This window comes from Phyllobates terribilis, unplaced genomic scaffold (genome assembly GCF_046119375.1).
Source record: "Phyllobates terribilis strain yellow unplaced genomic scaffold, ASM4611937v1 Scaffold_7__3_contigs__length_470593459, whole genome shotgun sequence".
Taxonomy (NCBI): domain Eukaryota; kingdom Metazoa; phylum Chordata; class Amphibia; order Anura; family Dendrobatidae; genus Phyllobates; species Phyllobates terribilis.
Window position 1 is genome coordinate 58,682,431 of NW_027362767.1, and position 19,303 is coordinate 58,701,733.

The following is a 19,303-nucleotide window of genomic DNA, read 5'->3' on the forward strand; positions in this document are numbered from 1 at the left end:
GGAGATGCCGTTATCAGAATTCATTCAATTTCATAAAGTAATCCTCTTGCTTTGCTGGGTTAGCATGTCCTTCCAATTCCCTATTAAGGCAGGATTAACTCTCAGGAAAAAAAAAACAACCCTGCACTTTCATATACACAGCTCGCAGCTATCGGATGAGGGGTGACGCGCTTGAATATGCATTTTTCTAATTATTTATTCCTAGGGCACGTCAATATGTGTAAGTAGATCATTGCTCCCATACGGGGGTGACAAATCCTTTGGCTTCATTTAAACTTCTGAAATCTTATATTTCACGTTGGAGAGGTGCCTGAGTACAGGGAGGAACATGGGCATCGCTCAAGACACTGGATAATAAAGAGCTGTGATATGTCTGTGCCCCACTGGATGCCAAGCAGCGGCCATGGGCTCTCCCTGGCACCGTGCCCTCGCTCTGGAGCAGGGGCTATGGTCCAAAGCATCTGCTACAGGAGCACCAGAGCGGTCACACATTATGTAACTGGTTAGGGTTTTTTTGTGTGCATATAAAATAAATGCAGAAAATGAATATAAGGGAAGTCTATTTCAAGGGGGGGTGGTCAAGGATTAGAAAAAAAAAGGCTGCTTTCTTCCCACCCGAAAAAAAAAACAGTATTGATAAGCAGATACCTTGCTGTTTTAGGAATAATCCTGTAGGCGACAGACTAGAATTCGTAAGAACTTGCTTGCTAAGATTTTATTTATAAAGGAATTGCCCCTTAATAGATCTCACAATTTTCACTGGCATCAGGGTGACTTTTTAGCAGTCTCATTATCACCAGAGGCAGGATTACAATGATTGATAACATCTTTATACACGGCTAATCTCGCCTATTGTGATTGGTGGATTCTGTGATGTCACAGCTCACCTCCTCCTCCCTTCACAATGACCTTTGCACATGCTCATTAGATGTCTCAATGCAAAAAGGTAGTGTCACAATCTGTTCATTGCTAGTAATGTACATGTGGGTTTCCTGAAACAGAACATTTCGTGTCCAGTGTGAAAATTGCAAAATTTCTATTTTTTAATAAAGATTGTGATAAGGGGAGATCACGTCCTCTTATTCATTTCTAAAGAGACTATTTAATTTCCCAGGGGAGCATTGCATGACCCATAAGTCTTCTTTCATCAGCTTGGAATTCTCCACAAAGAGAAACTTTACCCCTAAAAAAATACAGATTTAAACACAAAAACCCAAAACAAACAATAGTTCATTTTATAATTACACATTCCCTTAAAATCTTGCAGTTTTCTCTCTGGCCACTGTGTCTCTTAATGGGCTGACACTTTGTTCTGTAGGGAACCCTAATCAGTAGTCATCTCATTAATATATTGGGCAGGATTACAAGGAGTCAAAATAAAGGATGTCACAGCTCACCTCCTCCTCCCCTGGTCAATGACCTGATAACACCTCTATATACAGTAGATCACACAGGATCCACCATTCACAATAGATGATGTCACAGCTCACCTCCTCCTCCTGTACAATGACTGATAACATGGGATCCACCATTCACAATAGGTGATATCACAGCTCACCTCCTCCTCCTCCTGTACAATGACTGATAACACCTCTATATACAGTAGATGACACTGGATCCACATGTTATACCAAACCCCACGGTTAATGTGACCGGTTGCCTTCAAATTCTTACAGCAGTGTGACGATCATAACAGAAGCGTTCAGCCAGGAGATGGTATTATTATATTTTTGCCTTTATTTTCAGGTGGATCAGAGATTCCTCATCAACCAGACGATGACGACAGAGGAAGACGCCAATTCCTGCATCTACCAGCTACATCAGATTGTAATGCTGAACCCCTAATTCTGCTTGGAGTGATTAGAGACGTGTCCGTGTGGTGGACAGGCTGCCGGGCGCAGCCATGCTTTTGTTTGTTTTATGTTGTAGGTTCTTTAATCTAATGACGCTATAGAGATTGGCTTTGGTTTTCTTCTTTTTTTCCCCTGATATCATTAAGAATGTTCTTGTAAAAATGACAATAAAGGGTCATAATAATTACTGAAAACCGTGAAGTCCAGAATCCAAAACCGCACAGAAGAAATATTGTGCCGGAATGTAATGTCTGTGTGATAGGTAGCAAAAGCAAATCCTACAAAATAGAAGTCGATTTGTTGACATGTGAACATACAGGATTAACCTCATATGAAGAAGGAAAAAAAAGTAGGAGGAGGAGACAGGGAACATAATTACAGACAGATGCATAATAATCAGAGGCCACGATAAAAAATGTTATGGACACACTGTCGGGATTTCACGGTGTCAGTGGGTGGTCACCTGCAGACTAGACACCCCCGGCTTCTCTCAATACTGAAGCGCAGGAGTCTGGTCGTCATGTGGCCATCCACACGTGTTCATTGCACACCATCACAATTCAGAAATCTGCAGTCACATGGAGGAACTGCAGACCTTGCTTCGTCTTTCCCCCTATTCTGCCCTGTGGCCATATGCATTACAGTGTTCCTTTTTCACATCTTATAAACGAGCTGTACTGATGATTTCCAATAATGAAGGAGCTGTCCATAAATAGTGACTATTTTGATGTCTTACTTCATTATTAAAAGGCTCATCTACCTCCTGTTTCATTTAAAAGTGTAAATGGTGGTCTTTAGCATCTTTTTTGTTTTTTCAATCCCCCGTCGGACCCCCATCTTTCCTCAGCTTCCCACTTTCCCTGCTGTTTTTTTCACACTCTTCTAGTTTGGAGATATCAAGCAAGCGCTGCAACCGATCAGTAGCCACTTGTATCTGAGCCAGAAGAGCGAGCAAAGAGACGAGTACTCCTGGAACTGACCGCTCTCTAGTCTTCCTCTTTCGTATGGGGACGTGAGCAGGGGTTCATTAATTTATTTCTGCAAACCAGTTATAAATTAACAAATCATTGTTTGAATGAAAATAGCTGTAGATTGGTGTATAACCTGGTAAGTTGTGCGCTGGTATTGCTCACACCTAGGAAAGCTGGACTATAAGTGATACCTTATTATGTGCTCTGATCCTGGGATTCTCTGTGCTATTCCTTACTGGACATGCCCATCATCAGGAGGGAAGCCACTCCATACACAATGGTGAGTTCAGGCCAGTTTTATTCTCTATTGCTTTCTTACGCTATTTCAGTGTTTTACTTGTTTTGAGTTTCAGACTAACTGTCCGGTTACATGAACCGTCTTGCGGCAATGATCTGACCGCTGATCAGTAAACTTTTAGAGATCGGCGGTCGTTTAAATGCCTGATTACACAGGCAGACCAAAGTAAGCGATGTACACTAGTGCAATTGCTGGTTACACAGGACGATGCACCACCGAGAACGATGATCTTTAATGCTGCACAAGAGATCGTTTCACCCGATGAACAAGCGTTTTGCTCAATCATCTGGTGATCGCCTTGCCAGTCATCGTTTAGGAGCAGCCCCCAGCTCCGTTGTTAACACAATAATTATATAGATGGCATCGGTGATAACTGTGCAGCACGAGGGGAGATGCATAATGGTCAATATTAATTTTTTTTTTGTACTTCTTCCCTGACTCCTAGACCCCTCTGCTACCATCCAGCTCACCAGATTTCACAATGCTAATTGCATACAATTATGTTACAAATATTTTAGATCTGATGAGACTGATATACTTATTTTGAAAATCCATGTCAGAATGGCTGTGTGATCCTGTTATTAAAACATTATTAAAAATAAATACATAAAAGTTATTACCTATTTATAGTAAAAAGGATAACTTATTATTTGCTGAGGGTTCAACCTCTGGGTCCCCCCAATGATTTCTGAGATCGGGGCTCTCCAGTCCTGTCCTGAGTGGAGCGCAGGTGCACATGCTCCACCTCCGCTCCATCCATTATATCTGTGGGACGGCCATGCGAAGCTCTTGCTGATTTGTCATTCCCATAGATATTTAAAGGGGATTTTTTCAAGTTTGGGAAAGACCCCTTCCCGCAGGCACAGCTTGCTATAAGTGCACTAGCTCAAGTGTTTCTCTTCATGATGGCAATCGAGATATTCTCTGTATGAACTTCTATTCCCATGCCAGAAGTTTTATAGTGACAGATCCTCAGTAATCGAGCCTTAAAAATGCCATAAAGTTTCCATATCGTGTAGCACGTCTCCTTCATTTATAAGTGTGACTTTACTGCCATCTGGTGGAGAATGAAAAGATTTGCACTAGACATCAAGAAACGCACAGCTCTTCCTAAGGCCGGGCTTAGACGAGCGGATGTAAAATCATCTCTTGTCATGTCGGATCACTTGTCTTCTGTAGGTCACTTCATTATGTACATACGGTATTTAATTTTTATACATAAACAATTGAAAAATTCTAAAAGGCCAAATACCCCTCTTATTTGCATTGGATCATGTGTTATCTGTTTTGCATACGGGACAACACATGGACTTAAAATTCGCTCATCGGACCACGTCCTTATTATAGCAATTAATCAAGAAGGGTGCGGCTACACAACGAGTTATCCCAGTATTTGCGTGTTACAGTACTGCAAAAATTGTGACCCTCTTGGCAGTACACTGTGCACAGGATATATAATGCTCGATTTCCTCAATAGCTTCTGATCTTCTCAGGGCTTCCAGCATCGGTGATCGGCTCATTTTCAGCTATAGTTGTCTTTATTGAGGCTCTAAGAGAATTATATGTGTAGACCACGCCAAACAGGTTCCTGGCAATAGAACTCGGTATTTTACTCTGCGCTCGGAAGGATGATTGGGGGTCCAGCTCGGCCCCCCTTAGTGATGCAGGTTTCTGTACCACAAGGCAGGTCTCCACTTTGATCGGCTCCGGCCACCAGCACATGCATTATTCTTTTGCTACGAACTTCCAGTCGCCACCCCCCCCCCCCGACTCTCAAACATATCAGTAAATTCACAAATGCAGATACGCTGGTAATTATTCATGCCGATCTCAAAATCAAAAGTATTCAATGGGGAAGTATAGACAAATACAATGTGCCAGTCTTTAAATAGGGTTGAGTGGAGGGTCACGAGGACCGGGGGTAGCGTACACTGAAAAGAGCGGAGCTACAGAACTGTCTGGAGAGATTGCAGAGGTGATCAGGCGTGCAAACATTAAAGGGATTGTTCACTTTGGGGTTCAGCTGATTGTAGCTTTTCAGAGAATGTTTTGGCTATGTTTTCTCTGCTAGGAGAACAATGCATAATTATAGCCTGTCTGTGCTGGAACAATGGAAACCCACAGAGCCCTATTGTTACGTGGATGGAAATAAACATCTAATATATGAGTTGCTTTCTTCACAAACAGTGATAACCCTGCAAGAAGATAAGGGAGCTTTCACACCATTCAGGCACCTGTTGGGGTTTGCGTTCGGCACGCACCCACAGACATATGCGCCGACTGGGCCACAGACTATAATGGTGCCGGCAGAGAGAATGTGTGCTCTGTCCTGCATAATTTTCGGGCGTATGATGCCTCACGGTGGTTGTCGTCCTCCTCCAGACCCCTTCCCCCTCAGTCCTGACTTATCTCAGGAGAGAACAAAAAAACCAGTTGTTAAAAACTCAACCAAGCCAGATCCTTCTCTCCTCCGACATCAGGAGGCCCCCATAGATAAATACCATTGTCAGATACTGGAGGGATTAGCTGACTTAAGTTGTTTAGTTATATACAGTTAGGTCCAAAAATATTTGGACAGTGACACAAGTTTTGTCATTTTAGCTGTGTATATAACTGAATATTTTGATAATATGGGGCATAAAGTACAGTCTCTCAGCTTTAATTTGCAGGGATACACATCCTAATTGGAGCAAAGGTTTAGGAATTACAGCTCTTTAATATAAATATCTTAATGACTGACCGTCACTTCCAAACAGAAAGGCAAATGTGAACAGGTGCAAGCTAAGAGAGCCACTCTCTATGTAACTAACAAATTAAAGCTGGACTCTGAAAGCCTATGGCAGTTTTAAACAGAAGTTGATCCTACTTGCCCATATGATTGTAGGCTTTTAGCCCAGAAGCAGTATCGTGTTAGGCTAGGGTCCCAATAGCGGGAGGTACACCTTGTCACTGCCTATTGGGCACACATGAATTGGCCAATCCTTCATTTTTTAACATTTTCTACAGCAGTAATGCAATTACAATTTCATACATTCAATGTTTGCATACTATAGCGTTTGAGTGCAGCTTTAATTTGTTAGTTACCTCTTTAATATGTAGCTGCCTCTTTTTAAAGGGATCAGAAGTAATTGGACAGTTATCTCAAAAGCACGTAATGGGCTTTTCCCTCATTAATCCATCATCAATTAAGCAGGTATAAGGTCTGGAGCTGATTCCAGGTGTGGTATTTGCATTTGTATGCTGTTACTGTGAACCCCCAACATGCGGTCAAAGGAGCTCTCGATGGGAGAGAAAAAGACCATTAGGCTTTAAAAAAAAAAGAAGGAATCCATCAGTGAGATGACAGAAATGTTAGAAGCGGCCAAACCAACAGGTTTAGTACATTCTCCAAAAAAAAGAGCACACTGGTGAGCTTGGGAACTCAAAAAGGCCTGGACGTCCATGGAAGACGACAGTGGTGGATGATCGCATAATCCTTTCCAAGGAGACAAAAAATCCTTTCACATCATCCACCCAAGTGAAGAACATTCTCCAGGAAGTCTACTATAAAGAGAAGACCTCAGGAGAGCACCATTAGGTGCAAACTGTAGCGCCGGCGTCCCTGCCCTCTGCTAGGCAGGGACGCTGTTCCCCTCACCCCTCTGCTCCGAGCCCGGCGTCGTCCTCCCGCTCTGCTGGCAGCGCGCGCTCCTTCCCGGCCACTGTGCTTAGGGCGCGCGCGCTCTCCCTCCCTCTTAAAGGGGCCGCGCGCGCCGTCCTAAGGAGTCCCCGGCCAATGGCCGGAGGACTTCACCATATATAAGGCACCTCCTCCAAAATGGAGGTGCCCGAGCAATGTTGTTGCACTGTTCACTACTCTGCTTCAGCCCTCAGGTCCCGTTGCCAGTTTGCTGTCTGTTTCCTGCCTGACTTTCCTCCTACCTGCTTGCTAGTCTGAGGTCCGACGGTCTGCCTTCCTACCCCGGTCAGTCTGTCTATGGACCAGCTTGCCTGCTCACCTGGGAGCGCTCATCTGCTACCTGTCTGTTTGCCTACCTGGAGGCTCTGCCGTCACATGCTGTGACCACCTGCTTATCCAGAGACTCTCACCTGGGAGCACTCATCTGCATCCGCCTGTTAGCCTACCTGGAGGCTCTGCCGTCACATGCTGTGACCACCTGCTTATCCTGAGACTCTCGCCTGCTCACCTGGGAGCACTCCTCTGCATCCGCCTGTTAGCCTACCTGGAGGCTCCGCCGTCACATGCTGTGACCACCTGCTTTTCCAGAGACTCTCGCCTGCTCACCTGGGAGCACTCATCTGTCATCCGTCTGCTAGCCTACCTGGAGGCTCAGCCGTCACAGGTCGTACCTACCCTATACCCAGAGACTGTCCCGGTCACTTGCTGTGACCTCCTGCCCGTTCACCCAGAGACTGCCCCGGTCACTTGCTGTGACCTCCTGCCCGTTCACCCAGAGACTGCCCCGGTCACTTGCTGTGACCTCCTGCCCGTTCACCCAGAGACTGCCCCGGTCACTTGCTGTGACCTCCTGCCCGTTTACCCAGAGACTGTCCCGGTCACTTGCCGTGACCACCTGCCCGTTTACCCAGAGACTCTCCCGGTCACCTGCTGTGACTACCTGCCCGTCTTCCCTGGTCACCACCCGCTTCCTTACAAGGACCGCCCCCTTGTATAGTAGCTCATAGGTTCCGCCTCCCAGACCCGTTACACAAACAATCAGCATGAAACATAGGCCAGATTAGACTTTGCCAAAAAACATCTAAAGAAGCCGCCCAGTATTGGAAACACAAAACTAAGATCAACCTGTACCAGAATGATGGGAAGAAGAAAGTCTGGAGAAGGCTTGGAACGGCTCATGATCCAAAGCATACCACATCCTCTGTAACACATGGTGGAGGCGGTGTGATGGCCGAGCATGCATGGCTTCCAGTGGCATCGGGTTACCAGTGTTACTGATGATGTGACTGAAGACAGAAGCAGCCGGATGAATCCTGTGTGTACAGGGCCAGACATTCTGCTCAGATTCAACCAAATGCAGCAAGGCTGATTGGACGACGCTTCACATTATAGATGGACAATGACCCAAAACATCCTGCGAAAGCAAAGAATATTCTGCAAAGGCCGAGTCCTCACCAGATCTCAGCCCATCGAGCCGCATTTCACAGGCTGAAGACAAAACGTAAGGGAAAAAGACCAACACACAAGCAACAACTGAAGTCACAGCAGTAACGGCGGCAAAGCCTCACACAGGAGGAAACCCAGCATGTGGTGACGTCCATGGCTTCCAGACTTCAGGCCGTCATTGCTGCAAAGGATTCTCTACAAAGTATGAAAAATGAACATTTCATTTATGGTAAAGCTGATTTGTCCAATTACTTTTGAGCCCCTGAAATGAGGAGGCTTTGTAGAAAAAAGGCTGCAATTCCTAAAGGTTTCACAGGATATTTTTGTTCAACCTCTTTTTATAAACCTGAAGGTCTCTCAGTTGTTTCATTTTAAATAATAAAAAAAAGTCATGCAGAGCTGAAATCACAAAGCTTCAGTCACTGTCTAAATATTTCTGGACAGAACTGTGTATTGGTATTAGGGTGGGCTAAAACGATATAGTAGCCGTTGTCTAGAGCCCCCCTAGATATACATCATTGTCATCATTATGGAGCAATGAAAGCATTTTAGTATAGACATTATAAATTATTCTTAAAGGGGATGTCAACTACTCGACAACCTTTTATTAATGGACCCAGAGAGGTGTGAAAAAAATTCCAACAGATAATACCAATTGGACCGGCGCCACTCCGTGCTGGGCACTGGGTCTGGATGCTTAGCTGCAGCGTTCATAGTGTTTGGACAGAATGAGAAGGCTGCAGCGCTCTTGTGATGCCCCATTGAACCTAGCACACTGACGCAGACAGCAGCGCTGCAAATGTGTATACGACTGCTCTGATTAGAATATTTAGGTTCCCGCATTGCAGCTGGGATTAGATGTACATGGGCATTATGCTATAGGCTAAAAAAAATTTATCCATCTTGGAGATTATATGTCCTCTTCTCCCTTTTTTCCTTAAGGTCACACCCCCTTTATAATGTCACTGGTTCTGTAGACCCCTCTATCGTCCATCACTCCAGACCATAAAGGGTTTGTATCCTGGGCTCGGTGTGTGGCTCCCTCCTGTGTCCTGCTGGTTAGTGACCTTGGGGCCTCCTGCCACTTACAGCTGTGCATGTCGTGTATATCAATCATTAATACCCTCCATCTTGTCTGCAGAGGATTGGTGCCCTCCTGAAAATAACGCACCAGTGTGCACACCGCAGCTAGAGAATTACTGTGATCCCCTGCTTGTGCCTAAATACCCACCCCGCAATACCTAGATGGGTGCAGTATTACCTACCAACCAGCTGCTGCCCTGCAGCATCACCCAGCCAATAATGACCCTCACTGTTATCTGCCACCTTGCTATAGTGAGACACTGGCCTAGAAGCTTTAGCTGCCACCAAACCCTGACCAGGATTTCCACATTCAACCAGAGGTGGCGCAGTGTCCTGCATTATCACTGGTCCTCCAGCCATGCTTAGCTGTGCCCTGCAACAGTACCCACCGCCCAGCTATACGTAAGACCACTCCAAACAGCAGTACCCACCGCCCAGCTGTACCTAGACCACTCCAAACAGCAGTACCCACCGCCCAGCTGCACCTAGACCACTCCAAACAGCCGTACCCACCGCCCAGCTGTACCTAGACCACTCCAAACAGCAGTACCCACCGCCCAGCTGGACCTAGACCACTCCAAACAGCAGTACCCACCGCCCAGCTGTACCTAGACCACTCCAAACAGCAGTACCCGGCACCAGCTATACCAAAGCCAGGGCCCCCCACCATTAAACTACCTACCCAGCTGTACTGGTGGCTGCCTGTTTAGGTATAACTGGGATGGGTGGGCACCAATCTATATATTCAGCTATATCTAGATCAATGCCCATCAAGATCACCTACCACCCAGCTATACCCAGACCGGTGACCACCAAGATCAACTACCCACCCGGCTATACCCAGACCAGTGACCACCAGTTTCTCCTACATACTCGGCTATACCTATGTCCACCACTATTCCCTACCAACTTGGTAAACCTAGACTTGTGCCCGCCAGTGTCATCTGGCTATGCTTGGAGCGGTGCCCACCAGCCTCACCTTATCTAGACCAGTGGCCACCAGTATCCCCCCCCCTGCATACTGCCCCACCTAGCCTGTGTCCTGCAGCAGAACCCCCCCTCCCCCTCTATACCTCAGAACCTACTGCTGCCCACCAGTATCACCTTGCACACTGTCCCACCTAGCCTGTACCCTACAGCAGTATCTACCACCTGGCTATACCTAAACCAGTGCCCATCAGTATCTCCTACCCACCTGGCAGTACCCACATTGGTGGTACCTGCCCATCCGACTACACTTGGGCCGGGTCCCACTATAATCACTTCCCCAACCAGTTATACCTAGACCAGTGGCCACACATATCCCCTGGCATACTGCCCCACCGAGCCTGTGTCCTGCAGCTGTACCTATGACCCCCGCTATACCTAGACTGCTGCCCACCATTATCACCTGGTATGCTGCACCATCTAGCCTGTGCCCTGCAGCAGTAGCTAGACCAGTGCCCCCCAGTAGCTCCTACCCTGCACTGTTGCCCACCAGTAGCTCCTACCCTGGACCGTTGCCCACCAGTAGCTCCTACCCTGGACCGTTGCCCACCAGTAGCTCCTACCCTGGACCGGTGCCCACCAGTAGCTCCTACCCTGGACCGGTGCCCACCAGTAGCTCCTACCCTGGACCGGTGCCCACCAGTAGCTCCTACCCTGGACCGTTGCCCACCAGTAGCTCCTACCCTGGACCTGCCCACCAGCATCCCCTGGCACACTGCCCACGCCACCAGCCTGTGCCCTGTTCAGTGCTCTCTGCACCTGGTCACCTATTGGTCGCGCAAACCCCCCAGGTAAGGCGCACCCCCCCCCCCCCCCCCCCCCCAAGATAAGGCGCACACCCCCCGGCTCTTGTTGTGGGGGAGGTGCTGGCAGCTGAGCACACGTGGGGGGAGTGTCGTGTCGTCCTCAGAGATAGCAGCATGGCGGAGGAGGACAGAGCCGGCATCCCCCTCCGGAGCAGCAGCTCCATGTCCCGGCTCTCTCAGGCCCTGTCACACACCCACCTGGAGCTGCTGGAGCAAGAAGCCATGGTGGCGACCCCCCTGCAGTCCCCGGCGCTGCCCCCGCGACCCCCCGGCCCTGCTGCCAGCACCCGCAAGAGGAAGCTGTCCAAGAGCCACAGCCTGTCCGGCTCCCAGGAGAGTCTGAGCGGCCTCGTCAGCGAAGCCCGGGTGCTGGTGGTCAACACCGGGGGCACCATCGGCATGATGTACCAGAACGAAGGTGACCGGGGAGGGAAGGCACAGCTGACGGGGAACTACGACTCCCAGCATGCCCTGCGGCCGCGCAGGTCGTGCTGGGCGCTGTAGTGTTATGTGCTAGCTGGTATCTGTACACTGGGTGGGAAAATGATTGATTGCTGCCAAGAATGGCTCCTAGATACACAATTAGTCGGGAGAAGCTATTACATTCATTGGGATCAGCTACAAAGCCAATGTGTAACTGGGAAAAGAAGGATCGGGCATGTGGAGTTCAGTATGCCCCATCCCTTCGGGCAGTTCGAGAAACTTGGAGATTGTCCATGTCATTCAGCCAGAGCGGCTACTGCATAGGCGGTTTAAAGGGGTTGTCCAATGTAGAAAGACAATTTTTGGGTCCTCCGTCCAGGATCTCTCCTACATCAGACTGGAGAGCGGATACGAAGTGTCATTCACGCTATTGATAAGACTAGACCTGGTGTAATGCTTCACTTCACCTCTGGGGGCGCTGCAGAAAAATGACACACTTAGCTCCTGATTCATCAAATAGTTTTCGCCATTTCGTTCGAAATGTTGCAAAAGTTTTTGCACCTCATAGTTGAGCGAAGAAAAAAAGCCACATTTTTTCAAGCCATCTTTGCGACAACTTTATCAAGTGGGTGTGGCCTATCTGGGAGGGGCGTGGTTAGACAATCAACATATTTTATCTCCATTTTACCCAACAATAATATTTGTGTCAGAACGGGGCTCCGGTCCCTGACGAGTAACATTTATTACCAACGTCCAAAGTTATTTATAAGCGCAAGATATTGTTGTCTCATGACCGCTGCAGCCAATCAGCGACCTCTGACCATCTGCAGCCTTTACCATCTTACCAGAGCGGATGTGATGGGATATTAATGAGCTGCGGCTGCTGATTGGCTGCTTCGTTCATGTTAAATGTGTAAAAAAAAAAAATTGTGACATTTTGAAAAGTCGAAAAATTTGTGGTGGTGGGGGGGGGGAAGTAATCGCTATTAGAACCATTTTACACCGGAAAAAAGGCGCAGAAGTGTTTGTTGAGGCTCATACTGTCGCCTCTGTCTGGGGTTTGGGGGCCTATGCTGGCACTTCTGACATTAATAAATCGAGGGCACTGGTCGGGGGCAGCAGGACGCCCCTGTGACCGGAGCCTTAGGCCTGTGCTGGGACTTCAAACCCTAGATACACAACTCTGACCTTAGCAACCAATCAGTGTGCAGCTTACACTGCTTAGAGTGCTGTGGAAGAATGAAAGCTGTCCTGTGATTGGTTGCTATGGGTGACAAGACAGTTGTCATAACCCTGTGTAAAAAATCAGGCCTACAAGTGGGATTATCTGTTGGGGTCCGCTCACCCCACAGAGGTCCGTGCGTGTAATCCCCTGTAACATTATGTACACGGCTAACTGAGCCAAAACTGTCCGGTTAATAAGTAACGGCTGTTATTGTGGAGGCGCTGCTCTCGCCACGTTTTTGTTAGCTCAGTGATAAGATTTTGCACAATATTTGTGCGGACACTGAATGTTGGCGTCTGATCGCGTATTTTGGCTAGAAGCTTCTACAAATATATCCAGATATCTTACTTAATGATATTTATGTGTTTTGTACCAATAATGGAGTATTTCTATTTTCAATGCTTATGGGTTATCCACAGGATATGGGGTACCCAAAGGATGCCTCACATTTTGAGAATGGAGCCCCCCTGATCACCATCTTGCGGCCAGTGGAAGTGTACATGCACACAGGTCTCCGTTCACTTCTATGGGAGTTCGGAAAGTAGCTGAGCACACTGAAATGTCCTTTTTCGGAAGTCCCATGGAAGAAAGTGGAGAAAGGCTCGCATGCTGCTTAGATCCTGTACTTTGCGAAGATGCAGCGGTTTTATCTGATCACCTTTAAAGGGGCTTCTCATGCAAACGTCTGGGGATTTCAGTCCGATCATGGACCTGGCAGGGGGTCTCTCGTAGAAATATATGATGCTGTCATGCTCCAGTCAGAAGACCAGCTGCCAGTCCATAATCGGACCGAGATCCATGGACGTCTGCATGAGCTTACCCCCATGACAACAGCCTGGATCAGAGTTAACTCTTATCCTGGAGGAAGACTCCTGATTTGTCTACCATGTTGATTGCAATTTCTGGAGCTGATGGATTTAAAGGGGTCGTCCACTACTAGACAACCCTTTTTGAATGTCCCCAATGTGAAAAAGAAGTATACTTACTCTGTGTTCCATTCCCAAGCGCTAACAACATTGTGAAAGGTGCTGAAAGTTTGCGTCAGGGCTCGGAGCTGCGGTGCCGGTGCAGGTGGTCAATTTGTCTTTTTTATTTTTGTTACGTAACACAATGGGGACATTCAAAAGGGGTTGTCCAGTAGTGGTAAAATAAGAAAAAAAAAAAAAAGGCATACTTACCCTGTGCACCGATGATGCTGCACTTGCATTCCCAAGCGCTAACAAAACTGTGAAATATGCTGATAGTTTGTGTCAGGGCTCGGACCTGCGGTGCCGGTGTGGGTGGTAAATATACGTTTTTTTTTTTAGTTTTATGTTGCGTAGCACAATGGGAACATTCTAAGGGGGTTGTCCAGTAGTGGTATAGGCCCCCAGTGTCTCTCCTGAAGGTATCCCTGTAAATGCCCTATAATTGTTGGTTTCCCTCCCTGGTGATTAGCGCTCGTCCAGGTCAGGTGCACTGTACGGGAGAGTTTCTTGTGTTCACGTGAAGGTTATTTGTGTGCGCGGTTGAATACATTCCTACTGTACCATGTGACCACAACAAGTATTAGGTAACACAACCTTGGCCACAACACAACCGAGTAGGATCCGGGAGCCAGAACTCCTCCAGCCGTGAGGATTATGCATTTATGTGGTTTGGCAACATGGAGGATTATAACCGCTATCTAAGTGTCGTATAATCATTTGCTACAAAAGCAAATTAACAATCTCTTTGCCCGAGGTGCTTTATGACTAAAGCTTTAGCATTGACTATAGCATTGAATTCGAGTCATTGTTCCCTGTTGTCAGCCATTTCCAGCTAACATCACTGACACAAAGTTCAAGGACGCAGAGATCTCCGACTTATCTCCCATTTCTGCAGGACTGACAACAGTCATATAAAGGTAGACTCTGCCCACATAACAGCATTAGGAAAAGCTTAAAGGGGTTGTCCACAGGATAGGTGAGGGTTCGACCATGATCAGGAACGTGAACTTCCAGATACGTTCAGGTTTAGTGCCCCTTTGTACAGTGACTATATAGAGGCCCAAAGGGAAAAGTTCAGAAATAGTTATGCAGAGTGCGGGGACTTTATAGCCAGGTTTCCCAGCATGCACCAATGCCCTGGGGCCGGATAACTGGGCTTTTCTTTTGGTCTAAGGGGCGAGTGCGGTGTGCGGGGTTACTAAAGGGCTCTACTTCTGCAACCTGATGCAATGTGGCTGCAAGATTACTCCTCCAGTCACAGCACGGCGGCGAGGGGAGGTCTGGAGGAGGCGGACACCATTCTTAGTCATGCGGTTACTGTACTATTGTATTATTCACCTTAAGACCTTTGCTATTGGAGAGGATTATCATTGCAGTCTGTTGCAGCAACTTGTCGTTTTTTCTTCTTATCACATAGCTTTTATTTATTAAAATCTAATCTTAAAGGGGCTGTCTTCTTTGGAAAAAATCCCCCAGTAATAAGTTGACTATGGTGTTCCACTGTCTGGTAACAATAGGTCATTTTTTTAATGACAGTGGGACACCATATAGTCAACTTATCACTGTTTTTTTTTCAAAGACATCCCCTTTAAGATTTTATTTTAATAAATAAAAGCTATGTGATAAGAAGAAAAGTTGGTAATCTTGCAGTTCTTACACTGGCCACTGGAGGTATTTTAGTGTTCTAGTTCCTGGAAGAGTTTTCAGCAGGCTCCTTATCATCAGAGGCAGGACTGCAGTTTAGGGTAATACCTCTGTGCACAGCTGATGACCCAGGATTCACCAATCACAAGCACCTCCTCTCTTCACAATGACTTAAGCACACGCTCATTAGATGCTTCAATACAAAAGATCAGAGTCTGTTCATTGCTGCTAATGTACATGTGAATTTTTTGAAATCAGAAGTTAGTCTAAAAATTGATTTAGTGGCCAGTATGACAAATGCAAGTTTTCTAATTTTAATTCAGATTGTGACAGGGTGGGAAAACTGGCAGTTTTTTTTAAAAAAATATATATATATTTAACACGCAGACCTGTTTGAAAACAACCAGTCTTTTCCTGATGATGGATTCTCTCTAGCGCTCCTACAGGAGAAAGGAAGTATTACATATCTTATATTATCTTTGTGTCATCATGCCCCAGTTCAGACTACTTGAAGACTTTTTGCTTTGCAGCGTACAGTAAAGCTGAATGTTGCCACCACTTTTGTTGGTGGTGGATTATTTCATAGAATTGAGGTTTTCTTGGATGAGCTGAGCAAAGATAAGCAGCTTCCACACTGCAGATAAAGTGTGAGATGGGGAAGACTGTAGATACTTTCACAATGCACTGTATTTGGCCCCCTTGAACTTTTCTACCTTTTGCCACATTTCTGGCTTCAAACATAAAGATATAAAATTCTAATTTTTTGGGGAAGAATCAACAAGTGGGACACAATCGTGAAGTGGAACGAAATTTATTGGATATTTTAAACTTTAACAAATTAAAAACTGAAACATGGGGCATGCAATATTATTCGGCTCCCTTGAGTTAATACTTTGTAGCGCCACCTTTTGCTGTGATTACAGCTGCAAGTCGCTTGGGGTATGTCTCTATCAGTTTTGCACATCGAGAGGCTGAAATTCTTGCCCATTCTTCCTTGCAAAACAGCTCGAGCTCATTGAGGTTGGATGGAGGGCGTTTATGAACAGCAGTTTTCAGCTCTTTCCACAGATTCTCGATTGGATTCAGGTCTGGACTTTGACTTGGTCATTCTAACACCTGGATACGTTTATTTTTGAACCATTCCATTGTAGATTTTGCTTTATGTTTGGGATCATTGTCTTGTTGGAAGATGAATCTTCGTCCCAGTCTCAGGTCTTTTGCATACTCCAACAGGTTTTCTTCCAGAATGGTCCTGTATTTGGCTCCGTCCATCTTCCCATCAATTTTAACCATCTTCCCTGTCCCTGCTGAAGAAAAGCAGGCCCAAACCATGATGCTGCCACCACCATGTTTGACAGTAGGGATGGTGTTTTGAGGGTGATGAGCTGTGTTGCTTTTACGCCAAACATATCGTTTTGCATTGTGGCCAAAAAGTTTGATTTTGGTTTCATCTGACCAGAGCACCTTATTCCACATGTTTGGTGTCTCCCAGGTGGCTTGTGGCAAACTTCAAGCAAGACTTTTTATGGATATCGTTGAGAAATGGCTTTCTTCTTGCCACTCCTCCATAAAGGCCAGATTTGTGCAGTGTACGACTGATTGTTGTCCTATGGACAGACTCGCCCACCTCAGCTGTAGATCTCTGCAGTTCATCCAGAGTGATCATGGGCCTTTTGGCTGCATCTCTGATCAGTCTTCTCCTTGTTCGAGATGAAAGTTTAGAGGGACGACCGGGTCTTGGAAGATTTGCAGTGGTCTGATACTCCTTCCACTTCAATATGATCGCTTGCACACTGCTCCTTGAGATATTTAAAACTTGGGAAATCTTTTTGTATCCAAATCCGGCTTTAAACTTCGCCACAACAGTATCTCGGACCTGCCTGGTGTGTTCCTTGGTCTTCATGATGCTCTCTGCACTTGAAACAGAACCCTGAGACTATCACAGAGCAGGTGCATTTATACGGAGACTTGATTACACACAGGTGGATTCTACTTATCATTACCAGTCATTTAGGACAACATTGGATCATTCAGAGATCCTCACTGAACTTCTGCACTGAAAGTAAAGGGGCCGAATAATATTGCACCCCCACTTTTCAGTTTTTAATTTAAGTTTAAAATATCCAATAAATTTCGCTCCACTTCACAATTGTGTCCCACTTGTTGTTGATTCTTCCAAAAAAAAATAGAATTTTATATCTTTATGTTTGAAGCCAAAAATGTGGCAAAAGGTAGAAAACTTCAAGGGGGCCAAATACTTTCACAATGCACTGTAGCTGGGACAGGGTTACCCGAGGAGGGGGCTGCCCAAATTCAAGGCTTGGTCTCCTCCTGTGCGGAAAGGGTGGAGGGGGGGTGTAAATTGAATTAGAGAAGGGGAAATCTGTATGTGGTTTTTTTTTTTGCTTTTAAAGCATTTAATAATTTGCCTTTCTCCTTAGTTTTGGCTCCTCAGGCCAACGCCTTTGCTACTGCTCTGAAGAAGCTTCCCATCCTACACGATGAGCAGTACGCCCAGCAAACCAAGCTCTACGACTTCCACGACTTTCCTGAAAACACTTTGGTTCTCCCGTAAGTACTATATTTCTGAACCAATATGTAATACGCTGCCGACTGTCTATGCCCCCCAATCCCTACCACTGTGGTGACGTACCCTAAAATCCACAGCATATCCATTATTGCCACAGACTGCACACTGAATATTACAATTGATCTAATACATATTAATATACCTTGACACCTCCAGAGCTGAAATCTGAGTTTCAGCCTCGTTTTCCTACCATAGATCCTTTATAAAATCCACAGCGGATTGAAACATTGTCTTATGATCTCCCCCAAAGCGCTGCAGTCCTCACTTTTTAGTGGGACTTTTAAGTGTTCATTCCCGACTTACCTGTTTGTGAATATAATTCCAGGACAGCAGTAAAGACCGACACTTACTATATGATTTTTTTTTTTTTTTTTTTTAAATCACCAGCACATTTAGATCTAGTCTGTATGTGGACACCATGTGGCACCATACCATGGATGTTAATGGGGAGATAGCTGCTTAATATGGACATGTCGGCCAAGTGAGAGCCAGGTCTTGTACATAGTGGGCTCCCGACTCTTCCCCCGGCGGATGTTAGGGAAGAGAAGGATGGAGCATGTTGAATTGCAATGCACTATCCTCTTCTTCTACAGCTAGAGACATCAGGCAGCGGTTTTCCTTTCCCCTCTTTCTTTTGAGACCACCTGAACGCTGGTCCAAGCACCTATCTGTCAGGAGGAATAGCTTTTGAAGGTGTATGGGGAGAAACGAGAGGGTTATCCAAGATTAGGGCGCAGTCAGACAGCCGTATAAATTGCTAAGCGTAACAAAAAATTTATTAAAAAAGGCAAAACAATATAATGTAATAAATGTATTAATCCATAATCAAAGACCTGATAAAATGAATGCACAACAAACAATTAAACAATTAAAAACACAAAATAAAAAAAATGAGGGGATCAGGGTGTGCAAGATGGAAAAAGGCAGATAAGACACACAAAATTATGATATCCAGAGCAAAATACAATGCATCAATAGAATAAATCAGGAGGCGGAGTACGTGATTAGCTGCAAAAGTGACAAAATTGATACAAAATCAACATATACATAAATATTCGAATAAGTGCATTGTGCATAACTAAGAATAATTATATATGTCCAAATAATAATAGATACATAAAAATAATATCCTTGTGGATAATATATAAACAGTATAGTATAAGGAGGGCTATAGATGGCACTTGCTAAGAGCAATATATAAATATAGCAGCCACAATTAGCATTGATAATTTATAATGATGAAGCTAAAAAAATGTAATGCATACCAACCAAATAACACACCACAGATCCCCTCGCACCACCCCAACGCGCGTTTTGCTATCGCTTCGTC

The 19,303-nt window shown here is 45.7% G+C and overlaps 2 protein-coding genes across 2 annotated transcripts in view; both read left to right on the top strand.

Moving 5' to 3' along the window:
• TDRD9 (tudor domain containing 9) overlaps positions 1–2,423 on the top strand; it is a 234,388-nt gene extending 231,965 nt beyond the window's left edge. Inside the window, exon 36 of the mRNA XM_073638628.1 lies at positions 1,747–2,423. Within this exon, the coding sequence (XP_073494729.1) occupies positions 1,747–1,845 (99 nt within the window). The 3' untranslated portion in view covers positions 1,846–2,423. The remainder of the gene's footprint in view (positions 1–1,746) is intronic.
• An 8,752-nt stretch (positions 2,424–11,175) lies between these two features.
• Positions 11,176–19,303, top strand: part of ASPG (asparaginase) — a 73,447-nt gene continuing 65,319 nt past the window's right edge. The window contains exons 1-2 of the mRNA XM_073638631.1: positions 11,176–11,541; positions 17,825–17,954. Of these exons, the coding sequence (XP_073494732.1) occupies positions 11,238–11,541; positions 17,825–17,954 (434 nt within the window). The 5' untranslated portion in view covers positions 11,176–11,237. The remainder of the gene's footprint in view (positions 11,542–17,824; positions 17,955–19,303) is intronic.